This window comes from Lemur catta, chromosome 3, assembly GCF_020740605.2.
Source record: "Lemur catta isolate mLemCat1 chromosome 3, mLemCat1.pri, whole genome shotgun sequence".
Taxonomy (NCBI): Eukaryota; Metazoa; Chordata; class Mammalia; order Primates; family Lemuridae; genus Lemur; species Lemur catta.
Window position 1 is genome coordinate 81543865 of NC_059130.1, and position 21702 is coordinate 81565566.

General features: G+C 37.7%; 1 protein-coding gene across 13 annotated transcripts in view; it reads right to left on the minus strand.

The window, feature by feature from the left end:
- FGGY (FGGY carbohydrate kinase domain containing) overlaps window positions 1-21702 on the minus strand; it is a 384478-nt gene that overhangs the window by 235535 nt on the left and 127241 nt on the right. For 11 of the 13 annotated variants that reach the window (XR_006734168.1, XM_045547904.1, XM_045547899.1 and 8 more), the window contains one exon: window positions 2623-2738. Coding sequence is in view for 12 of the 13 variants with exons in the window: in XM_045547904.1 (XP_045403860.1) it covers window positions 2623-2738 (116 nt within the window). In the remaining variant the exon portion in view is untranslated. Of the gene's footprint in view, window positions 1-2622; window positions 2739-4823; window positions 4925-5109; window positions 5161-21702 lie in introns of those variants that run through there. The other 2 variants (XM_045547910.1, XM_045547911.1) reach the window with 2 other exon arrangements.

Sequence of the window (21702 nt, forward strand, 5' to 3'; positions counted from 1 at the left end):
ACAGTCAGTAACTCTTTCTACTTGGGCTTTACATTTGTTCTTTGCCTGGCTTCCCTGATCCCAAATAAGGAATGATGTACAAGCTAACACACTGAATTCTTTTATATTAATATAACAAAGCTCTCTCAGTAATGCAAATAATCACGCTATAATTCAGCCATGTTGCACACATGAATTTTCATAAAGTGGCCTACCCCAATAGTACAACAAAGCACTTTTCCCAGGAAGTATAAAGGCAACTGGGACATGCTGAAAGAGAGCCTGGATAATCGATTAGAACAGGTGGGATGTTGCTTATCTTCCTAAGGGTCCCTTTTCCCTGCTGATCTCTTCCTTCCTGTTTGCATTTCATAGATGTTTAGGATTAGATAGGTAACCTGGGAAATGATTCACATGGAACTGAAGGTCAAAATTTATGGACACAGATCATTTTATTGGACACAGATCATTTTATTGGTAGGGGTATATAATCCCCCTACCAAAAAACTATATTTGGGCTTTCTCCATCATCTCTGAACATTAAATCAACTAGTGTAGTTTCAATTCTAAAGAAATGTTCACAATATTCTTTTAATTCACAAACTATTTTTTCCTTACTTTGTATAATGTTCCCAAACCAAACCATCCAAATATTCCCTTGAATGAAGGCATCAGGGAGTAACATTTTAGCTTTGAAAACTTGCATGTAGTTACCTACAACATTGTAAATTTTTTCCCCTGTCCTTGAAATGCACCATATAAATATTGCATTTGATCCTTAACTTACACTTCGTAAATAATTTATTTCAAAAATATTCCTCCATAAGACCATCAGTTGCTGAGGTGTTCAGTTTTCGGGGAAAGCATTTATTTACTGCATGAGCCCAGGAAGGCTGGTAAAGACTTGGCTAAAAGCTCCACATGGAGCAAATTATGGTAATTGTATTAATGCTCAAATCCACGACGCTCAATGCTCAAATCTGCTAAAAGGTTTTGTACTACGTTGCCCACATCTTGACGGGCAATGAGGCCACTGGAAATGTTTAACACTTCATAGGGAGGCTTCCGAGATTCATTTTTCATAGTTCCAAGAATTGCTAAGGAATGTCTGGAGGTACCTTCCAGAGGAATTTCTGAAAGTCACAACACAGAACAAACATCCTCTCAAATACCTTCTGCTTGGGGTTCAGACTGAAACTTTAAGCACGAGTCACCAGAAATGAAAATCAAAGGAAACATCACACAATTAATTTTGATGAATGGGTATGTTTTAATTCATGTACAGCAATATTCTGCTTAATGATATGTCTCCTTAGGACACCCATTAAAACTCCATTAACTTAACAGGCAAAATCTAATAAAGTTACTCTGGAAATTTTCTGCTAGATTAACGTTATGGACTTCTAATGAAATTCTTGTAGGCACTGCTCTATTAGGAGAGCTAATATACTAATTAAACATGTGTATTGTGTGAGGTGGGAAAAAGAGCAGAAAAATGTAAAAAGAAAAGCAGAAAATCAGAGTTAGCCCCAAGTTGCCAAAGATGGTGCTAAAATCAGTAAATATCTTTACAGCTTTTCAAAGCAAAGAGTGCCGGCTTCCCAGTACCAACCACCTCAATCATTAATTTAACTGCTTATTAATCAAGCAATAATTTAGCTATGAAAATATGCCATGCTAGTACCGGTAATACAAAAGCAAATAACTGAAAATTCTTATGTCAAGAAGCTCATGGTCTAGTGTAGAATCAAGACACATAAACAGATAATCAATATGTACTATAATAAAGTTACTTTCAACATACCAATGGGAATACTCAGTAAAGAAAAACTAACTTTTTGGGGGGGTATATAAATTTTAAAAATCACTTAAACAATTAAGTAACTGAAGCTGAAATTTGAATTCCAGTAAAATGTCAGTTCCTGCTAGGACCTCCCATTGGGAGGGTTTCAATCTGGACTTACTTATTGGCTCTGCGCAGTTAGACGAGTTACTAATCTGATTCTCGTCTGTAAACAGGGTAACAGTGCTTTTGTCAGTGGTTGTGCGAACTACACGAAACAAGGTATGTGAAAGCACATAGAGAAACATGCCTGTGACACAGAGGTTTGCGTTACTGCCTAGTCATCGCCAGGTAAAACTGGGAGGTCAGGGCCCTAAGGCCTGAGTCAGGAACCACTGGCTCATGTTCTTGTTGCTGTCTTGTTCTTAATTCTTCTAGTTTTGATCTTTTCAGTTTTATCATTTCCCGTCCACAGCCTTGCCTTGTGCCGTGAACCCAATTCACAAAACTGTTTTCCTAACACTGACTGGAAACAGTCCGTACACAGCCCCTTGATTATGCTATTCTTGGCTGCCCCGCGCATCTCCCTTGGTCTAGCCCAATTTCTGATTCTATACGTTAATGCAGATTTTCACAGCATATATCTCTGCTCAGTTCATAGAAGCCTTAAGGCAAGGGCCTATTAGTCATAGCCATCCCATCATAACGGACTTACCTCTCCTAGAAAAACTGGACTGTATTCCTGTATATTAATTCATACAAAAACAAGAAACAAAAATACAAACAATAGCAAGAAACTCCCCACCAATATCCTCATATATATATACACATGATCACTTACGAATTTTTTATTCTTTTACCTATTTTGCTGTAATTATCTGCAACCAAGTCTTCCAAACCAACCATCTGCCAGAAACTGTCATCCCAGCCTTTCTCTGCTGAGTATGTCCATTTGCACACCAGGGAGCAGAGAGACCTATGAAAATGGGAGAGAGGAAGAACCAATAATATGAGCTAGGTTTCCCATATATTTTGCCAAATACCTGACCAGATATCTGCAGTAGGGTTGAAGAAGTAGAATAAACCAATATAGATAATTATACATCCCTATGCAGACCAAAAATCTCCTTATGTACCCGTTAATTATTGATAGCATCTTTCTTCACTTTCAAAAGTCTCGGCCCTTTATTTGGATCCTGATCAAACTGTGTATATGAATATTTGTATTTATATCTATATTTATATATTTGTGAAAAAATTAAAAATTATAACAGGGATAAGCTGAATTAATTAGTATTAAATTTTAGATATCATATTGGCAGTTGTAGTTATGTTAAAAAAGGAGGATTGCCTGAAGTCTAGGAGTTTGAGGCCAGCCTGGGAAATATAGTAACACCCTATCCCTTTAAAAAAAAAAAAAAAAAAAAAAAGCCAAAAAGGGTTTCTCTATCATTTATATATACATACTAAAAATTTTAAGTATGAAATAATAGGATATTTGGGATTTGCTTCAAAATAACATGAGAAGGGGAATTGAACGGCATTGTGGTTTGGGCAGGATTAGCCATGGATTGCTGTTGGCTGTGGGGCTGAGTTGTGGGTGTTCCCTTCTGCTACTCTTTTTTACATGTTCAAAATTCTCTCTAATAAAAGAGTTTTTAAAAGTGCCAAATATAAATAATAACTCAATGGGTGAAAGACTTGAATGCTGGAAGGTATTTTTCTTTCCAGCCTCATTTCTTATTAATTCATCTTTAATATTTTACATTCCAACCATAAAAAACTATTTGAAGTTTTCCAAAAAAAGTCATGTTTTTTACACACTTCCGTGCCTTTGTCCTACCCCTATTAGGGTAGGGAAGTTGGGAAAACTCTTCCTGGCTTCCTCACCTTATAACTCAAACTCTTCCTTTAGCCTCGGCTGAGAGACTCCAGCTCTGGGTTAGGTACTCCTCTTCTGATGGAGGAGTACCCAGGGCATGAAGTACATTTTATGTCACAGCCCTTATCACGCTATGTAATTAATTCCTTCTTTATACATCGTCCCTATAGTCCTACGCCTTCTAATCTGTTCTCCATATTGTATCCCAGGCAAACTTTATAAAATAAAATCTGCTATATCAATCTCTGATATATTAATAAACCCCATCAGAACAAAACCAGCCCTCCTTATCTCTGTATCACCAGTAACTCATCCACATTCAGGTGCATGTCAAGCCACAATACAAACTGACAGGATGGAAGCATTAAAGAATGAATATGGTTTGACTACCTCCTCACAGGTGAACCTGGGGAGCTCGTACAGTTTTAAAGATAGCCCAAAACCCATCTCACAGGTGCAACAGCCTAGGTGTACCTCATAGATCTACGCATTCCCTCAAACACTCCATAAATATTTAGTATTCAGTTACTACACTGCCAGAACTATGCTGTGCCCCAGGGAACCAGTGTTATGCAAAAGACTTGATCCTCTCCTGTTACAGAAGCTGAAAGTTTAACTGGGGAGACAGAAACTGATCAAACAATCACAACTAAAATCAGATACCAACAAATAACCATAAAATGTTCTAAAGGAAGTCAGGGGAAAAATGAGTGCCTTTAGCAGAAGAACCTGATGCAATCTGGTGGTGGGGGCAGGGTATATCCAGGAGGGCTCCACAGAAGAGGTGGCACTGAGTAAGGCCTAAATGTCTTTTGAAAGCCAACAAAAGGCCATTTAACATTAATGATTTTTTAGACGTGATACAGATGGCAGAACACATTGAGCTGTGCTAAATAGCACAAATATACTGAAGGAGTGCTAGCACCAGTGGAAACAATTATATAGATGCTAGATTAGTCATCTTATTTAAGCAAGATTTTTTTAAATGTATAAGGAAGGTGGTGACCTATGCAATATGTTAAGAGTACACAATAGGCTAACTCCTCCTGGCACAATGTCTGAAATGCCAACTTTTTAGGAAAGAGAAATACTATGGAGCAAAATACAATGTAGAGGAATTGTTCCCAACGATCCAGCCACACAGGACCACTCTTCAATCCCCAAGTGCCCCATTCATACCTGCAGACTTCTGTGCCTCTACTCCGACTGTTCCTTCCATCTTAATTACTGCTCCTTTCACCCATCCTTGTCTACTTGGCAAATTCCAAGTCATCCTTATGGCACAGTTCCAATGTTAGCTCCTCTGTGCAAGTTTCCCTATTACTTTCAAACTAAACTCAGGGCTCTCCCTTGAGGTACCATTAGCAGTTGGAAATATTGCGCTGTAGTTTTGAACAGCTGAGGTAGGCTGAGTTCTTGGCCGCAGTCTCCATCCCTCCACATATCCACATCCTTTGCCGTGTACCTGTGAAGTGCTGCGACTTCTTCCTCCCACCTCGCCATGCTGTGGGCAGGACCTCGTTTCCCACCGCTAGACTTTGGATTCTGTCATATGACTGGATTAGTTCAAAAGAATGAAGCAAGAGTGATTGCATGCCAGTTCCCAGTCATAAATCAAGAGATTTTATGTGTTTCTGCTTGTTCTCTTGCACCTCTGGCATTGCCATGAGCAGATCATGCTCAGCTAGCTCACTGGTCCCATGAGGAGGGTAAGTAAGAGCTACGTGGAGCAACGCAATAACCAGCCAAGCCCAGTCGGGGTCAGACACCTCCAGGTTGTCTTGGATCAAGCTGGATCAGGCAGCCAAGACCCCAGTGGGTGAGTCCAACTGAGACCAGAGGATCACACACCAGATCATAGCCTAATGAGCCACCCAGAGCCAAGTAAATGACCGTGTTAAACTACTGAGCACTCATTGTGGTTTGTAATAGAGCGAGAGAGTTAAACAACTCAGCACTTCACAGTATAACTAAGTTATTCCAAGTAGACTTTTTCTCCCAGTAAAAGGGAGGATAGGGATGTCTCAATCCTCACTGTCAAGTTAGAGTAAGTGGCCAGAGAGTATGCTTGGAGGGAAGATGAGGCAAGAAATTTTATAGCTACACATGCCTTTGGCAACTCCATCCTCCATCAGGATTATTCAAACATCATTAGGACCCAATTCATTTGGGTCTCTTTAAATCAAACTGGTGGATTATATGGATGAGCTTTTAAGCAGCAAAACTGGTAAAGTTCAGAGAGTGCATCTGAGGCCACAGGTTCTCTAGAACTCACCAGGAGAGAAAGCACAGGACTTTGTTTATCCTGTTAGTGGGCAAAGGCAAGGTGCCAATAGCAGAACAAAGGGTTTACTTCTCCCTGAGGCTTCTATTCAGACCAGGGTTTTGACATTCCCCAAAGTATTAAATATTTCAGTGGGCAACATGACCTCCCCCACAGCTATTAACCTTCAGGCAAGCTGTACCTAACCAGCCCATTGTGTCATGCCCCCCTTCCTTGGTTTGTAGGATTAGAATTAGAGACGGGCCCTTAGAGAGTCAGGGGCTGCATTACAGGCTGACCCCAAGGTCAGCAGCCAGAAAGGAATGCTGCTTCTGCCCAGGTCACTCTAAGAGGAGAGAAGGGGCCACTCACTGTTGGCTGGTTGGTTCACTGCCAGCCAGAATGCCAGGGCAGGAACGTCTGTACCTTTCACTGCTTCTAGATTTAATGCCAAATAGAAATCTGAAAACCTATATGAAGGTCAAAAGAACATAAATCAAAGAGCAGGCAAAACAAAAATAATAAGTAATTTAGGGGGACTAGTTCACCTGAAAGAAGATCACATAGAACATCTCTAAGAGGCAAGTCCCAGTAAAGTAGAAATGAAGAAAAAATTGGAAGAACACATCAAGAATGAAAACAATGAGAAATCAGAAGAACACAAGAAAAACTTTCTGGAACTATAAACACTGAATTTAAGTTTAAATTTAAAATTTCCAAAGAAGAACTAAAACATCACTGGCACTGATGAAAATCAAATGAATATTCTGGAAGACCAAGTAAATGAAATATTTACTACAAGTAGCAAAATAACAAAGAGATAGAAATAATGATGGAAGAGATAAGAGGCTTGGAGGACAGATCCAGGAGCTTCGCATGAGAATAACAGGAATTCCAGAAAATTTTAAAAAGAGAAAGAGAGAAAGAAAAAAGAAAGAAAAGATTAAGAGATGAGGGAGATATTATAATTACACGAATACAGTGCTAGATATTTTATTATACTGAGCTGAAGTAAGACGTAAGCCTGCAGATTAAAAGCCTCATTAAGTTCAGGAAGTGAATCCAGGAAATACTTGAATTTCAAGAGTAAACAGAAAATTATACAAGCTTCCAGACAGAAAGAATAAGTTATTTACCAAGGCAAGGGATTCAGACTAGCTAAAGGAATTCTCATCTATAACTTTGGAATGTTACAGACATTGGAATAATGTACAGACTGAAAAGAAAAACTGATCCAAGAATCCTATACCCAGACAAAATATTATTCAGCTGTCAGGGGAAAAAGAAAAACATTTTCAACATGCAAGGATTCAGAAAGTAAACTTCCCATATACACTCTTTGAGGACAATACGTGAGAAAGAACATAACCAAATAACAATTAGTCCAGAGCAGGTATCTCAAAATGGTAGAAACCAAAGATTAGAGGAATCAGTAGACACTGACATTCCCTCTCATGTATGTACAAATATATGAATATATGTATATAAACATGCTTGCACATATACACATATGTATACATATATACACATAAATACACACATATTTAAATCTAAATAGATGTTGATAATGTAAGCAGGAATTTGTAATATTGAGTTTTCTTAAAACAAAACAGGCATGCTACACTATAAGAAAAAACTTAGTAATAACCTGGAACTGAAAATATTATGTAAGCAAAACCTCAAAGTCAGAGACTAGAGAAGGGATACACAGGAAAACTATCTTGTAATACATATATATGTTTGGACAGAATACAAGTTTATTATAGGTTGTAAGGAATGAGAATGTAATCACTAGGGGAAACAAAAAGCTTAGCAGAACTCCCAACATAATGAGGAATAAAAGAGAATAAAGAGAAAATTAACAAGCCAGTGAAACCAAACCAAACCAAACAAAAAATTTTTAATGGGTGGGGGAGGCAGAAGGAAAGGGATGATGTAATATAAATAGAAAATAAGATAGACAAAATAAAATAAATTATTTCAGTATTACATCGAATGGGAATGGGCTGAATTCCACAAGTACTTAAAAGATAAGAATAATCACATTGTGGTTAAAATTAAGCTATATCTTGTTTATAATTAAGATTGCTTCAATGTGATAAAACTTTCTTTTTAAAAAGTTCTACAAAGCAATAATTAGTATAATCAAAAAATGTTTAAATACTATAACGATCAAAGTACAATATAAGATCAAAAATATCAAACAATACAAAGAACATTTCACAATGACAAAATACTCAATCTAAGAAGAAAACTACCAATTATAAAATTTTATGAACCAAACAACATAGTGATAAATATATGAAACAAGAGCTCCTAGATATTTAAAAGAAGCACTCGAGAAAAGACAATTCTATTTAAAAATTTCACTTTCAGAATTTGAAGAAACATGTAAATTATAAGAATAAATAACTATTATTACTACTACTGAGGAATTAAAGAGTGTAACTGTAATCAACAAATTCAATTCTATGTATTTATATAAGAAGAGGGAGAGGTAGAATGCTTTATAAAACAAGCAGAGATTATATGGGTTAAGCGGTATTTAGAGAGAAGTTTAGAGTTTTAAAACCTTTTATTGGAAAAGAAGTTTGCCTGAAAATTAATAACTTAACCAGCTAATTTAGGAATTTGTGAAAAACAGTAACAGGTTAAACTGAAAGAAATATTAAAAAGGAGTAATAAAGATAAAAGCACATATAAGATGTAAAATACCAAGATAAAATTAAGGGACTCAACAGAGCCCAAACATGGCACTATGAAAAAACAAATAGAATGGAAAAACTGGCAAAAGTGAGCAAGAAAAAAGGAGAAAAGATAAATAAATGAAAATAGAGGTTATAGCAATAGATAAAGCAGACATTAATAGAAAAAAATAAAAAGATAATATGCCAGTAATCTGAAAATTTAGATGGTATAGATAATTTACTAGAAAAACAGAATTTACCAAAACTGACTCAAGAAATCTTAATACATTTATTACCATTAAAGGAATTGAGTCAGTAGTTAAAAATCATCTCTCAAATAAAACTTCAAGCCCAAATGATTGTACTAGAAAGTTCTAACAAATGTTCAAGGAACAGATCATTCCAAAGTATTTCAGAATCTAGAGGAAGAAGGAATGCTCTCCACATTATTTAAAAAGCTGGGGTAACATGTTACGAAAATGAAACATGGATAACATGAGAAAAAAAACCCTGGGCCACCCTCACAGTATGCAAGTGAGCACAAAAATTCAAAATAAGACATGTCCAAATTGCTGCAAGTAGAACTACCATTTGATCCAGCAATCCTATTACTGGGCATCTACCCAAAGGAACAAAAGACATTCCATAAAAAAGACATCTGCACTGGAATGTTTACAGAAGCACAATTCACAATTGCAAAGATGTGAAAACAACTCAAGTGTCCATCAATATATGAGTGCATTAATAAAATGTGGTATATGTATACCATGGAGTTCTATTCTGCCACAAAAAACAACGGCGATATAGCATCTCTTGTATTATGCTGGATAGAGCTGGAACCCATTCTACTAAGTGAAGTATCACAAGAATGGCAAAACAAGCACCACATGTACTAACCATCATATTGGTATTAATTGATCAACACTTATGTGGACATGTAATAATACCATTCATTGGTTGTCAGGCAGAGGCAGTGGGGAGGAGGGGATGGGTGTATACACACATAATGTGCACCGTCTGGGGGATGGACATGCTTGAAGCTCTGACTTGGGTGGGGCAAAGGCAATATATGTAACCTAAATATTTGTACCCCCGAAATATGCTGAAATAAAAAAAATTAAAAATGGAAAAATAAAGCAGTAAAAATAAAAATAAAATTAAATGTGAAAAAATACACTACAAATAACACTCAAGGATGTTTTAATAATAGGATATGTAGGAATGTATTTTATGACAGTATTTTATTAAAGGAGAGAAAAATGATCAACTTATGTTAAACACCACATCAAGATAAAAACTCTTACTGAAGTAGGAATAAAGTTTCTGCTTCCACAATGGAGCAATAGAGACTGAATTTTACCTTCCTGTGTTAAACAACTAGAAAAGGAGAAGAGACATGTTAAATAACTGTTTGAGACCTTGCACAACAGGCAGCACAGGAAGAGTGATCCCTGAGAGGGAAACAAACGAGGTGAGCCCTAAAAGCATCCTGGCTTTCTGCCTAGAGGCACATGCCAGGCCACAGTGCAGGACTGGGGATCCTGAGGAAAGCACAGTAACCTCATGCAGTTGATGAAACAAAGGCCAGAATTCAAAAACTTTGAGGCAGCTGGAAGCTATGGTGACACAGACCTCCAGAGAGGAGGAAGTGATGCAGAAAGAGGGCTCTGAAAGTACACACAAGAGTCCTCTTAAGTCTTTGCTAAATACTAAGATCCACATATGCACACTGAAATTCCAAGGGGTCTGATAAAGAGTGACTGGAAATCTGGAAGCTGAACAGTTCTCAGAGTTCACAAAGGGCTGGGAAGCACCTGAGTTACCAAAAATCAGACTCGAAAGTCCTTGGTGATCACTCCAGGCATTCCGTAGAGATCCCCGCAGAAATAAGCCCTAGAAGTGTGACTAAACTTTCCTTGTAGAAAGCACTAAATCTTCTCTAACACAGTTTAAAAATAAGCCTCCGATGGATAAAACCAAACCAAAAGGATATTAACAGCCTACCAGAAAAAGATAGCTCAACATCCCTTAAAGGGAGACAACAAAATCCAGACACTCAAACATAAAATTGACCATGTCAGCATCCAATCAAAAATATTTGAAAAAACAATAGCAACAATTTTTTAAGAATTTGATAAAATCTATCAACCCATAGAGCCAAGATCAATGAAACACAAAGAAAAACCACATCAAAACATGCTATAAACACATTGCTTTTTAAAAAATTACAAGAAAAAAATCTTAAAAATCAAGGGGGAAAAAAAGACATATTGCAGAGGAAAAGGGGGAAAAAGTCTGCCCAAACTTTTCACTAGAAGCAATGCAAACTAGAAGAAAATGGAATGACATCTTTAAAATGCTGAAAAATTTAGAAAGAAAAAAATGAATCTAGAATTCTATATTCCAAAAAAAAATCTTTGAACAATGAATATGAAATATAGACTTTTTCAGACAACCAAAAGCTGAGAGTATTTATTTCCAAGAAACCTACATTGTGAGAAATGATGAAGTTCTTCAGAGAGGAGGAAAATGGACAATATCAGAATTGGTAAATATGTGAGTACATATAAGAGATACATATTTTTCATTTTTAAATTTATTTAAGCCGGGCGCGGTGGCTCACACCTGTAATCCTAGCACTCTGGGAGGCCAAGGCGGATGTATCGCTCAAGGTCAAGAGTTCGAAGACCAGCCTGACCAAGAGTGAGACACCCTCTCTACTAAAAATAGAAAGAGATTATCTGGCCAACTAAAAATATATAGAAAAAATTAGCGGGCATGGTGGCACATGCCTGTAGTCCCAGCTACTCGGGAGGCTGAGGCAGAAGGAGTGCTTAAGCCCAGGAGTTTGAGATTGCTGTGAGCCCGGCTGACTGCCACAGTACTCACAAAGCGAGACTCTGTCTCAAAAAAAAAAAAAACAAAAAAAAAACAAAAAAACAACAAACAAAAAACAAAAAAACATAATTGACCTTAAATCTTTATCTTTAAAAGATCCAACTGCAAAAAAAGCCAATGCATTGTGGAGCTTATAATATATGCACAAACAAAACATATGACAGTAACAGTATGAACCACAGGAAGATATGAAAGTATATTATTAATATATGTAATGCAGTATAAAATTAGTTTAAGGTAGACTGTGATAAGTTAAAGATGCATAGTATAAATCCTACAGAAATTGGTGAAAAAAGAGGTAAAACTAATAAAACAATTTCAGAGATAAAGTAGAATACTAGAAAAATATTTAAATAATCTGGAAAAGACATGAAAAGGGAAAACTTACATAGAACATAAGGAACAAAGAAAAAGCAAATAGCAAGGTAATAGATTAAAACCCACCCATTAAATGTAAATGGCTTAAAACCTCCTATATAAAAACAGAGATTGTACAGCTGGATAAAAATAAAAAATAATACCCAACTATATGCAGTCTAAAAGAAACATTTTAAATATAAAAACACAGAATAAAGAGTAAAAGGATGCAAAAAGATATTCCATCCAAATACTAATAATAAAAAAGCTGAAGTGGCTATATTAGACAAAGTAGACTTCACAACAAGAAATGTTACCAGGGATAAAGAAGTATATTACAAAATGATAAAAGTGTCAATTCAACAAGAAAACTCATGAGTTTAAAAAAAAAAGAATCATAATTTTTAGAAAGGGAACTTGAACTTAGTTAAGGTTAGAGTATTTTTTTTCCTCTGTTTTAGCCTAGAACTAGCAAACATGCAATGGAAAAACTACATAAAATCAAAGATTCATAATGGTATCATAGAATGTGGCCACCTAAAGTTGCCCTTGTTTTTTTTTTTTTTTTATATAAGTTTGCCTGAAATTCAGTGGTCTCAGCAGCTCATGTTGATGAAAGGATCTGGCAGATTGAAGGAGTATAGAACTGTGGGTTTCCTACATTTTATACTATTTTAGGCGTGAGTGTGTATGAGTGAGGAGGGCCAGGAGACACTGAAGGATCCATCTCATTAGCATAAAAGAAAGTCCTTATTTTGTTTTAATTATGGCCTTCTGAGAATTTCAGTATATGAGGTCTGGTCACAACTTCCCCCAGCAAGGACCACATCTGCCTTATTCATCATGTTATCCCAGCCCCAAGAACCCCTGGCATATTTTGAGAGCTCAATGTATGTTTACTGAGTGAATGAATAAAAACTTTCAGATCTCAGTTACAGAAGGAAGCTTTTGGGTTCTTAATCACTTTTTAATTGCTTGTATTATAAGACCTAGATCTTTAGCTACTGCTGTGTGTACGGGCCCTAGAAGAAAGAAAAGTTAGATTTCTGCAGTGTCTGGGGCAGCAGCAAGCAGAACACTAGGTTTACTGTATGGCCCATTCACCTCAACAGAACAAGGAAAGCCTTCTGAAAAAGCATTTGCCTACCTAACATTCCTCCCGCCATCTACTTTCCAAGACAAAAAAAACATCCAAATCTCTAACAGATCATTTTTCCTATTTCAAAAAGTTCAAAAACAAAAAAGAGGCTTCCAGTTAAAGATGCCAGATTGACTACACATGTTGATCTCTGCTCCCTTTAAAAATCCCAATAAAATGGCTGTACAAGAGTATTCCAAAAAGGCAAAAACGCACAATGACAAAGACAACAGGATAGACGATGACAGTATCACAAATAGGAAAGCCAGAAAACACAGATGGATGAGTAATAACTCTCTTTGTAGACTTGAGAAAGATAAAACCTAAATAGCAGTGGGAAAAACCCAGAAGCAACATGATTAACCTGTGCAGACCCAGAAAGGTTCAAGAGGTAGTGGCATTCAGCACCTCTGAAAATGTGGATACTGAAGTGGGTCTAAAAATAGCAGGATGGTTCAAAGTCTGTTTGGGAAGTAATTAGACCCCATGTGACCTCACGATGAGCAATGGGGATGCCACCTCTCCCACACCTGGAAGAGGACAACGGAGGCTCACCCTCACAGAGAGTAGGGTATGAAGGCCAGGTGAGGGTGGGGGCACCTTGACAAAAACAGACAGAATTAACTCGGGGTCTGCTTTTCTGCAGGCCAGCCCTGAAGCTCCTTTCCCCAACTCAGCTCCCAGAGCTCTGACTGCCAGGTTTACAGCCTGAAGATTTATTTTGGGGGAACCTGACCAGTGAAAAGAAATGAATGGATGGCTAACTGGGAGAGCAGAGGGTGCAGAAAGTATGGTGCAGCCAGATCGCTCTAGCCTTAGGAGTATTAAAATAAGAGGATTTAAGTAAAGCTCACTTTTGATGATAAATAAGTGGTAACTTCTATAATTATAATCATCTTTCTTTTTAGAAAACACATTTGATCAGAAAAACATTTACTGAGGGCCCAGTATATACAGATCAGAGTTTTCCCAGGCAGATAGGAGCCGCCAGTCTACTAGAGAAACAAAGGGAAAGAGTCACCAAGATCCCAGCCACGCTCCAAAGACCATGGAGCGGCTTCCACGAGAACAAGGAGAACTTCATAGTCTGCTTTTCTTCAGAGCAAGGCACACATCAAAAGCACAGGCCTGCCGAGTTCCAGAGGCCTGATCATTCTCATGTATTTCTCCAACAAGATTTTATAAAAATGAAGTCGGCACTGTTGCATTATTTATACGCAGTTCACTGTATTGACATTGCCAGGCCCCCACTTTCAAGGGAAACCTTTTGTTCTCTGCTTGGGGAAGGCAGAACCTGGAAAGTCTCAATCGAACAAGCTAGTGAATAACAGAATAATTAGAGCTGAGAGCAGGGATAAATTACCAAGATATTCCTGACTGCAGCCTTTGGTACATCACAGGCCCCTGATAGCTCTATGTCTCCAAGCCAGGCAACAGCCTGAATTACCAGCCCTGAAGATACAGCTCCCGGGGAGATATAATGACTCGGACTGGATTGCTAATTGTATCAACAAAGAGACCAAGAGGGCCTTATTTCTGAAGAAATGCCACTGCACCAATCGGACTTGCTTCTGTTAAAGAGCTGTCAGGTTTCAGGCCTGTTACTATTGGCTCTGTACTTCATCAAGACTTGCTGACAGGCCTGTGACAGACCGAAATAATATATGCAATGATGCAACGCAGGGCAATATTAAATTGCCTTTTTAGTTAGACTTGCCGATAACATGGTTCAAATGTGGCCATGACAATATGGGGAGCATGAAAGGACTGAATAAATAATTGAGAGGAGAGAATTTTCCCATGCCCCCAAAAGAAAGAGATCTAAAAGTCAGAGAACAAAAGATCCTAAAGTCGCCACCAAAATATTCGAAGATCTTGGTGAAGCCCCTGTATGCATGGATTTGGATTTGTCCCCTATAACACAGAGACGGTACTAATTACAGGCAATATGAGAGAAGGCGTGGGAATGAAGGGCGAAAGGAAAGAAAACAAGTGACAGCTTACTGAGTTCCTGTTACACGCCTGGCATTGTGCACGCGAGTTTCATATGAGTTACTAAATGTCATAGCAAACTTGTGAGGATACCATCAGTGTCCTCATTTGATAAAAAAGGACACTGAGGCTCAGAAGGCTAAGTCATTGGAGGTCATACCATTAGGAAGGAGGAGGGCATAAGTTCAAACCCTGCCCTGATCAATTAAAACTCTATACTTGTTAACTACATGCTTATTCAGCCCCACTCATGAAAAGATATTTATAAAATACTGCCAAGGCCAGTTAGGATTTCAATTCTGTTTGGCTATTATGCCACTTTATGATTAATCTCTGGCCTTAGGAGCATCTAACAAACATCAAGTTAAGATTATTCTTCAATATAAATAAGCACATGAGCAAATTATAAAACATCTTTTCTTGATAAGCTATGATTATCTTCACAAATTCTCTTAGTAATAACTATACTATGCCATAGCTTAGCACAGTACCTAGCACACTGTAGGCACTCAACAAGTATTCTTTTCCTTTATCTTTTACAAGACATTGTTAAGAGGCATTGAAAGGCACGGTCATTTCCCTCATACTAAACATCTCAAACTGCTCTGCCTGATTTTGCTCAGAGGTATCATCTTCCGGTATTTGATACTTCAACACCCTGAGAATATTTAGCAGATCTCATGGTTCTAGTCTTCCTATGCTATCAATTTTGGTGTAGGCTCTAGAAATGGCCTCACTCTTCTCCAATGGTACAAAATGAAAAAGCACTGGGAGCATTCTTCCCCTCTCCCTGTTTGTTCTCCCTTTATCAGGACTCACTGGGCTTCCAGGTGACTGAGGTTGCCATCATGACAACAGCCACAATAAGTAAAAGTCACCATGGCGATGCCCTTCTCAGTTACGACGTCAAGGAGCTGCCTGCTTACTCATCTCTCAGAGCTGAGAATTCTAACATCGAGCAATATCTCTTTGACACAAATGGGAGAGAACCAGATTAAGATTTTCGAAACAAGGCAAGAGGCAAAAACATTAAAAGAAAGTTGGTGAACTACAAGTACAGACCTGAAGATTTCCTAGCATTCAAGATCTCTTGTGTATAAGAAAGGAAGTAAAAGGAATAATTAGGAGAAGGAAATGGAAACAGAAATGGAAAAGAAAAAGAAACAGACAGGAAAAAATGGCCTTAAAACCAGGTTCTCAATGTTCTTCAGGGATCAAGATCTGGAAACTGGCAGAAACAATACATCAGCTCTTCAGGAGGATACATCTAGACTTACCACTTAGGTCAAAAACATGGCAATTTGTGACCTAGCCATTTAAGACACTCACAGTATATATTACCTCTCTTGCTTCAAGGGATTAGCAGTCTGTGAAGGGAGGAGAGCACCTTAAGATCATCCAGCTAATACGGGCAGAGCCAAGCAATTAGCTTCGGAGTCCATGCCTTTAACAGCTATACAAACTGCCCCCAGGAACATACCCTCTGTGTGATCGGTGAATTTCACAGGTGAAATATAAGCTGTTTAAAAGGAACAACAGAGTAAGAGGGCAATTCTACCTGGGAATATTAGGGAAGTTTCATTTAGGAGTAGTGGCTTGAGCTCTGAGACCTGAAACATGAGTAGGAGTGCACCAGGTGACAAAGGTTACAGAGGATACATTTCAGGCAGTGTACCAAGGCATTCGGTTCAAGCATGATCCTGCCTCCAGATGTGAGATGGAAAAACTGACCTTCTAAAGACTCTTCCAGACTTTTGATTTTACTGCTGCTATGAGGAAGGCATTACTGAGCATGTACAGAGTACAGGTTTTCGATCAGACATGGTGCTGCCATGATTCCTTAGTTAGTAAGATATTCTCCCTGCTTTTCATTTTCTTTATCTGTTAAGGAAGGTAATAATACTACTCACCTCAGAAATTCATTAAAAGATTAAGTGCTATGTTAATTCATATAGCACATGCCCCAAAAAAGTAGCTAATTTTGTTCTCATTGTTTTTATCAGTGTCAACATCATCATCTCATAGCTACTTCTAAGCAAGAAAAGACTAATGAAAAAGAAATGTTGAAATGAAAACTCAACTTTAAGACACTAAGAATACTACAGAGAAATGAGATGGGTTTTCAGTGCTAATTTGATGACCATCACCTGCACTAAATGAAATAATGACATAGGCAACCCAGCTCAGCCTTGCTCAACTCAACATAAAATTGAGTTGAAAATCAAATTCTTGGTTTATATCTTGAACTTGCAAACCAATATTGGGCCCAAACTGTGCCCCCTCTGCACAGTGAGAGGCAAAACCACTCAGAATACTCTATCCATTCATGGAGGAATTCCTTAATTTCCAAACACATTTTTTTCTAGTTCTGAGAATGGCACTGCAGAGATACAGAGCTGAGTACTAGATTGTTGAGGGTTAGGGTCTAGACATGAGAACCCCAGGAGTGGAACAGGACTTTGCCAAAGAGCAACCTGTAGATATGTTAGTTCACTGAGCAAAAGCTGCTCGACCTTGAGAGGGACATTCCACCGATCAGGGATGTCTGTCTGCAAACGGACCCACCTTGAAGCCTGAGGGCTACAGCCTGGATGTCTGCAAACAGACCCAGGCTTGTAATCCAAAGGCAGAGAGAATGATCAAAGGATGTCAGCCCAGCTGATAAGAGCAGTTTGCTATTCTAAGCCTGAAGCAATGTTCCTATCTCTCTCCTGAGTTCATGTCTCAGTAAATGAGGAACTAGATAAAGTAGAAAAAAGTACGTGGTCTCTTTGGTCCCGTTTAGATTACACGCTTTACTGCTAACTCACGAGCTTTTCACGTGAAATCACTGTAATCTATAACATGAAAAAGAGAATAAAAATGGGTGCTAGACTTCAATCAGTACCACCTGGCTCACGGGAATGCTGGTGGTCCCCTGACCTCCCCACACCCTTTCACCTTACTTCCTGTGTCCGTGTTCTTGTCTCTCCCATCTCTTGCAATGCACACTGCCCAGGGACCCGGTTATATCAGGGGTGTCATGAACCTCCAATACTAGATATCCTCCTTTGAGTGACTCAGAGGGCAGAAGGAAAGATAGACATGTGGGGCAAATGCAAAAAGGATTATAAGAAGGTTTTTTAATATGTGTTTGTATAGCTTACGGAAACACAGAAGGCTAGAGAAATTAACTCCATGGAGGTTCTGGGAAATTCTATAAGCAAACACCAGAGAAAAACAAAAAATGTGCCTAAGGTATGTATCCCAGGGAATCTAGAATAAAGAGTACTATGTTATCCATAATTTGCCTATTCTCTGGCTAAAACAAACTTGCAATTTCCTGAATGGGTCACACTTCCGCTCACTTCTGTGCTTGGTTGTGCACTCCTGAAACACCATTACCTTTCTTGCCCTTGGTGAATCTTAATCACTTCAAATGTCAATGCCTCTGGGAGTTCACCCAAGGGTACAGTATTTGTCCCTCCACTGTGCTTTCATTGTTCCCTATCATAGCACTAATTGCATTATGAATGCCTGCTGAATTCTCTCTCTCCCATACTAGACTGTACATTAGAAGCAAGGATGGTACATTCTGCACCCTGGTTTTCCTAGTAAGGTGGACACACAGATGCTAATGTTTGTGGAATCAATAGCTTATCACTGACGTGTTCTTTAATCTACTACCATATACATAAACACCTATTTTATTCTTGCATATGAAGTCTGCTTTGAGTGTTCAACTAGAGCTCTTCCTTTGCAACTCAGTCCATGAGTTTTTAAATGAGTTCATATTAAAAACAAATGAAACTGCCAACAAAAGGGATCAGAGGCCTCGGCTCAAGTGTAAATCAATATTTTGCTTAAACTAATGAGCAAAGGAAGTTGCCTGCTTGCCATCCTTTCTAACAACTATCAAGAAGGAACTTGTGGGCTTTTTTAAATGAGTAGCCATATGAAAAGGTAAAAGTGCACTCAGAGTGTACCATGTTCCTTTTTTTTATCTCCTTTAGAATTACCATGTGTTTTTCTAATTGAGAGCACTCTTAAGGCTTATTTATAAACCAGATCTGAAAAAAAAAATACATGGTCTAAATTCACTCTATTTCCCTTGTGCATCATTTCTGTTTCTTTTGAACCTTGCAAAGCAGTTTATAACAAATAAATCATGTCTTATAAATTAAGCAACTGGAGAAACTGAGATGGGAATGTTTGATGGAAAGCTTAAAAAGATACCACCATATATCATTTGGGGTCATGTCATTCCAATTACCCACCAGCTTGGCTGGATTGACTGATCTTAATAGTGTGAGACATATTTCTAAGGACACCTAAAATCAACGACCACTCACTAATCATGCACAGCCCAAGTTTTTTTAGGCAAAAGACCAATAAGTTGAGAGAGTAGTATTCAATGGTATGGAAACAGAGAGCAAAAAGGAATGTCAGATGGAAGAGAGAATTATGCCTAGGGAAGAGAAAGATATGGAATAATGGAATAACCATCTTTAGGGAGAGAAATATTTTCAGTTGAAAGCAGCTGTTTTTCATTTCTAAGAAGGCAATGAGCATAAATTTCAGTAAGGGAGGGTTTAGATTAACTGAGGAAAAGTTGCCCAACTTACAGGGCTGGAAGACACGATGACTTGGTATGAGAGAAGATGACAGTCTTCTTTAAGGGGATCTTTAAGGAAAGGAGAGCCTCATCATTTTAAGTAGCCGGGGAACTGTCTGGTTTTAAGAAAGGAGAATGGATTACACAGATGATTTCTTGTGTTTTTATTAGTATTGTTGTTGTTATTCTGGCTCAAAGACTCTGTGATTCATTTCATTTACTGTAAAGCCAACCTCTTAAATCTCAACAAAAGAACAATATTGAAGAATAATGTTTCTGGGAATTTCAAATTCATGAAAATAGTTGTGCCTAATTTATGGCCTTATTTAAATAAAAACACACAAGTTTCCTTTTAAATTTCAATTTAATAAAAATCTATTGAGTGGCTATGGAGTGCAAATTCTGTACAAGGTGTCAGGAGCATGAAGACAATACACGGTCCAAGTCCTCAGCCCTCAGCCCGCTAGAGGAGAGAAAATGAGTCCATCCATTACTGTGTTGTAAATGAGATATAGTAAGTGAAATTAAAGAATTACAAACTGTCATGGAGTAACAGAAAATACAAAGACAATATCCAGTTGGGCTGTCAAGTACTAGGAAAAATTGGGGAGAAGTAGTAAATTATGAGGTGGGTATTAAAAATCCATGACATGGTAAATGTTATAAACATAAACAAAGACACAGAACTATGGATATTTGAATCATGCCTGAGAACAGGGAATGGCCTCATTTAGTTTGAACAAAGCTAGGTGTATTGAGAAAATAAGAAAACTTGAAAGTTGTTTTGAGTCATATAAGTGACCCAGTATGCAAGTCTCTAAGTGTGAGGCAATAGATATTATCCTTGAGTTAAAATAAATTCATTTCCAATTATTTTCTCCTTCAACTGAAATAAATCATACCAAATTAGGTTTGTTTTTTTTTTTAAATTCCCAATATTATAAAGGTACAATTTAGGCACTTAACTGATACCTGACAAACACATGCAAAACTTCTGGCTTTGCATCCACTGTAATACATTTATAAGGGACCAATATGAATTTTGATTGCTTAGTGGAAGAACAGCTAATGAAATGGACTTGGCACTTTGAGTAAGTATTTAAAAATGTTGTCACAATAGCACAATAGGTATCTGCCTCTGAAATTTTTTTTCAAGCCAGAAGGAGAGAAACACCAACATTAGCTATTCAAAAAAATCTATGCTATCCCTAATCCTTAGAGCTGGCTACTTCTGCAGAATTTGTAAAGCATTATGGATTGTATAATGAAATAAAGGAGGAAGTGAATAAGTTCCCAACTCGTACTTATCTTTCAATTAAACAGAAACAATGTTTTAAAATGCTGTGCAGTATGACAGAAAAGGCAAAGGCTTTAGAAATAGGCAGACTTGGATTTAAATTCCAGCTTTCCCACTTGCTATGTGATTGGTCCTGAGCAACTCTCGAGCCTCTCCATTTTCTCACATCTTCAATGGGAGAAATAACATCGAACTTAAAACCTTGTTGTGAGAAATAGACATCAAGCAACCCACGCAGGACCTCAATAAACAATAGCTATTACCAGTAGCAGTCATATTCTTTCACTTTAACTTGCCACATTTAAACACTCACATATACACATACCCAAAAGTACTATAAAGACTTCTCCTAAAATCTGTGCCTCAAACCTTACAGAAAATCTCACATTAAACAGTGTCTTCTAAAACCCCAATATCTCTCTCTGATTGGGTCAGAGGCCAGGTGGAAAGGGTGGATTTTATACATCATTACACAATTTTCTTGCCAGCCTATAAATTGGCTTAGATTCCCGAAAAACAGAGTTAGTTCTCTCAAGCCTAATACAACTCTAGATTGAGAAGTGGTCTGAAATATTCATGTTTTAGTGACATTTATGTAAAAACTCCAAACAGAACATTTTACATTAAATATCTACCCCCATGCCAGCCAATTAGATCAATCACTGATATATGCACATGTATATTCAGACATAATCTCCAGGGCAAGCTGTATTCTGACAATTTTTAAAACCAGTGTTAACATGTATTATTTCCCCCAACTTTTCCTTCAAAGCAGTCTCTAGATCCACTATTCACAATAACTACAAAGAAAATAAAATACCTAGGAATATGT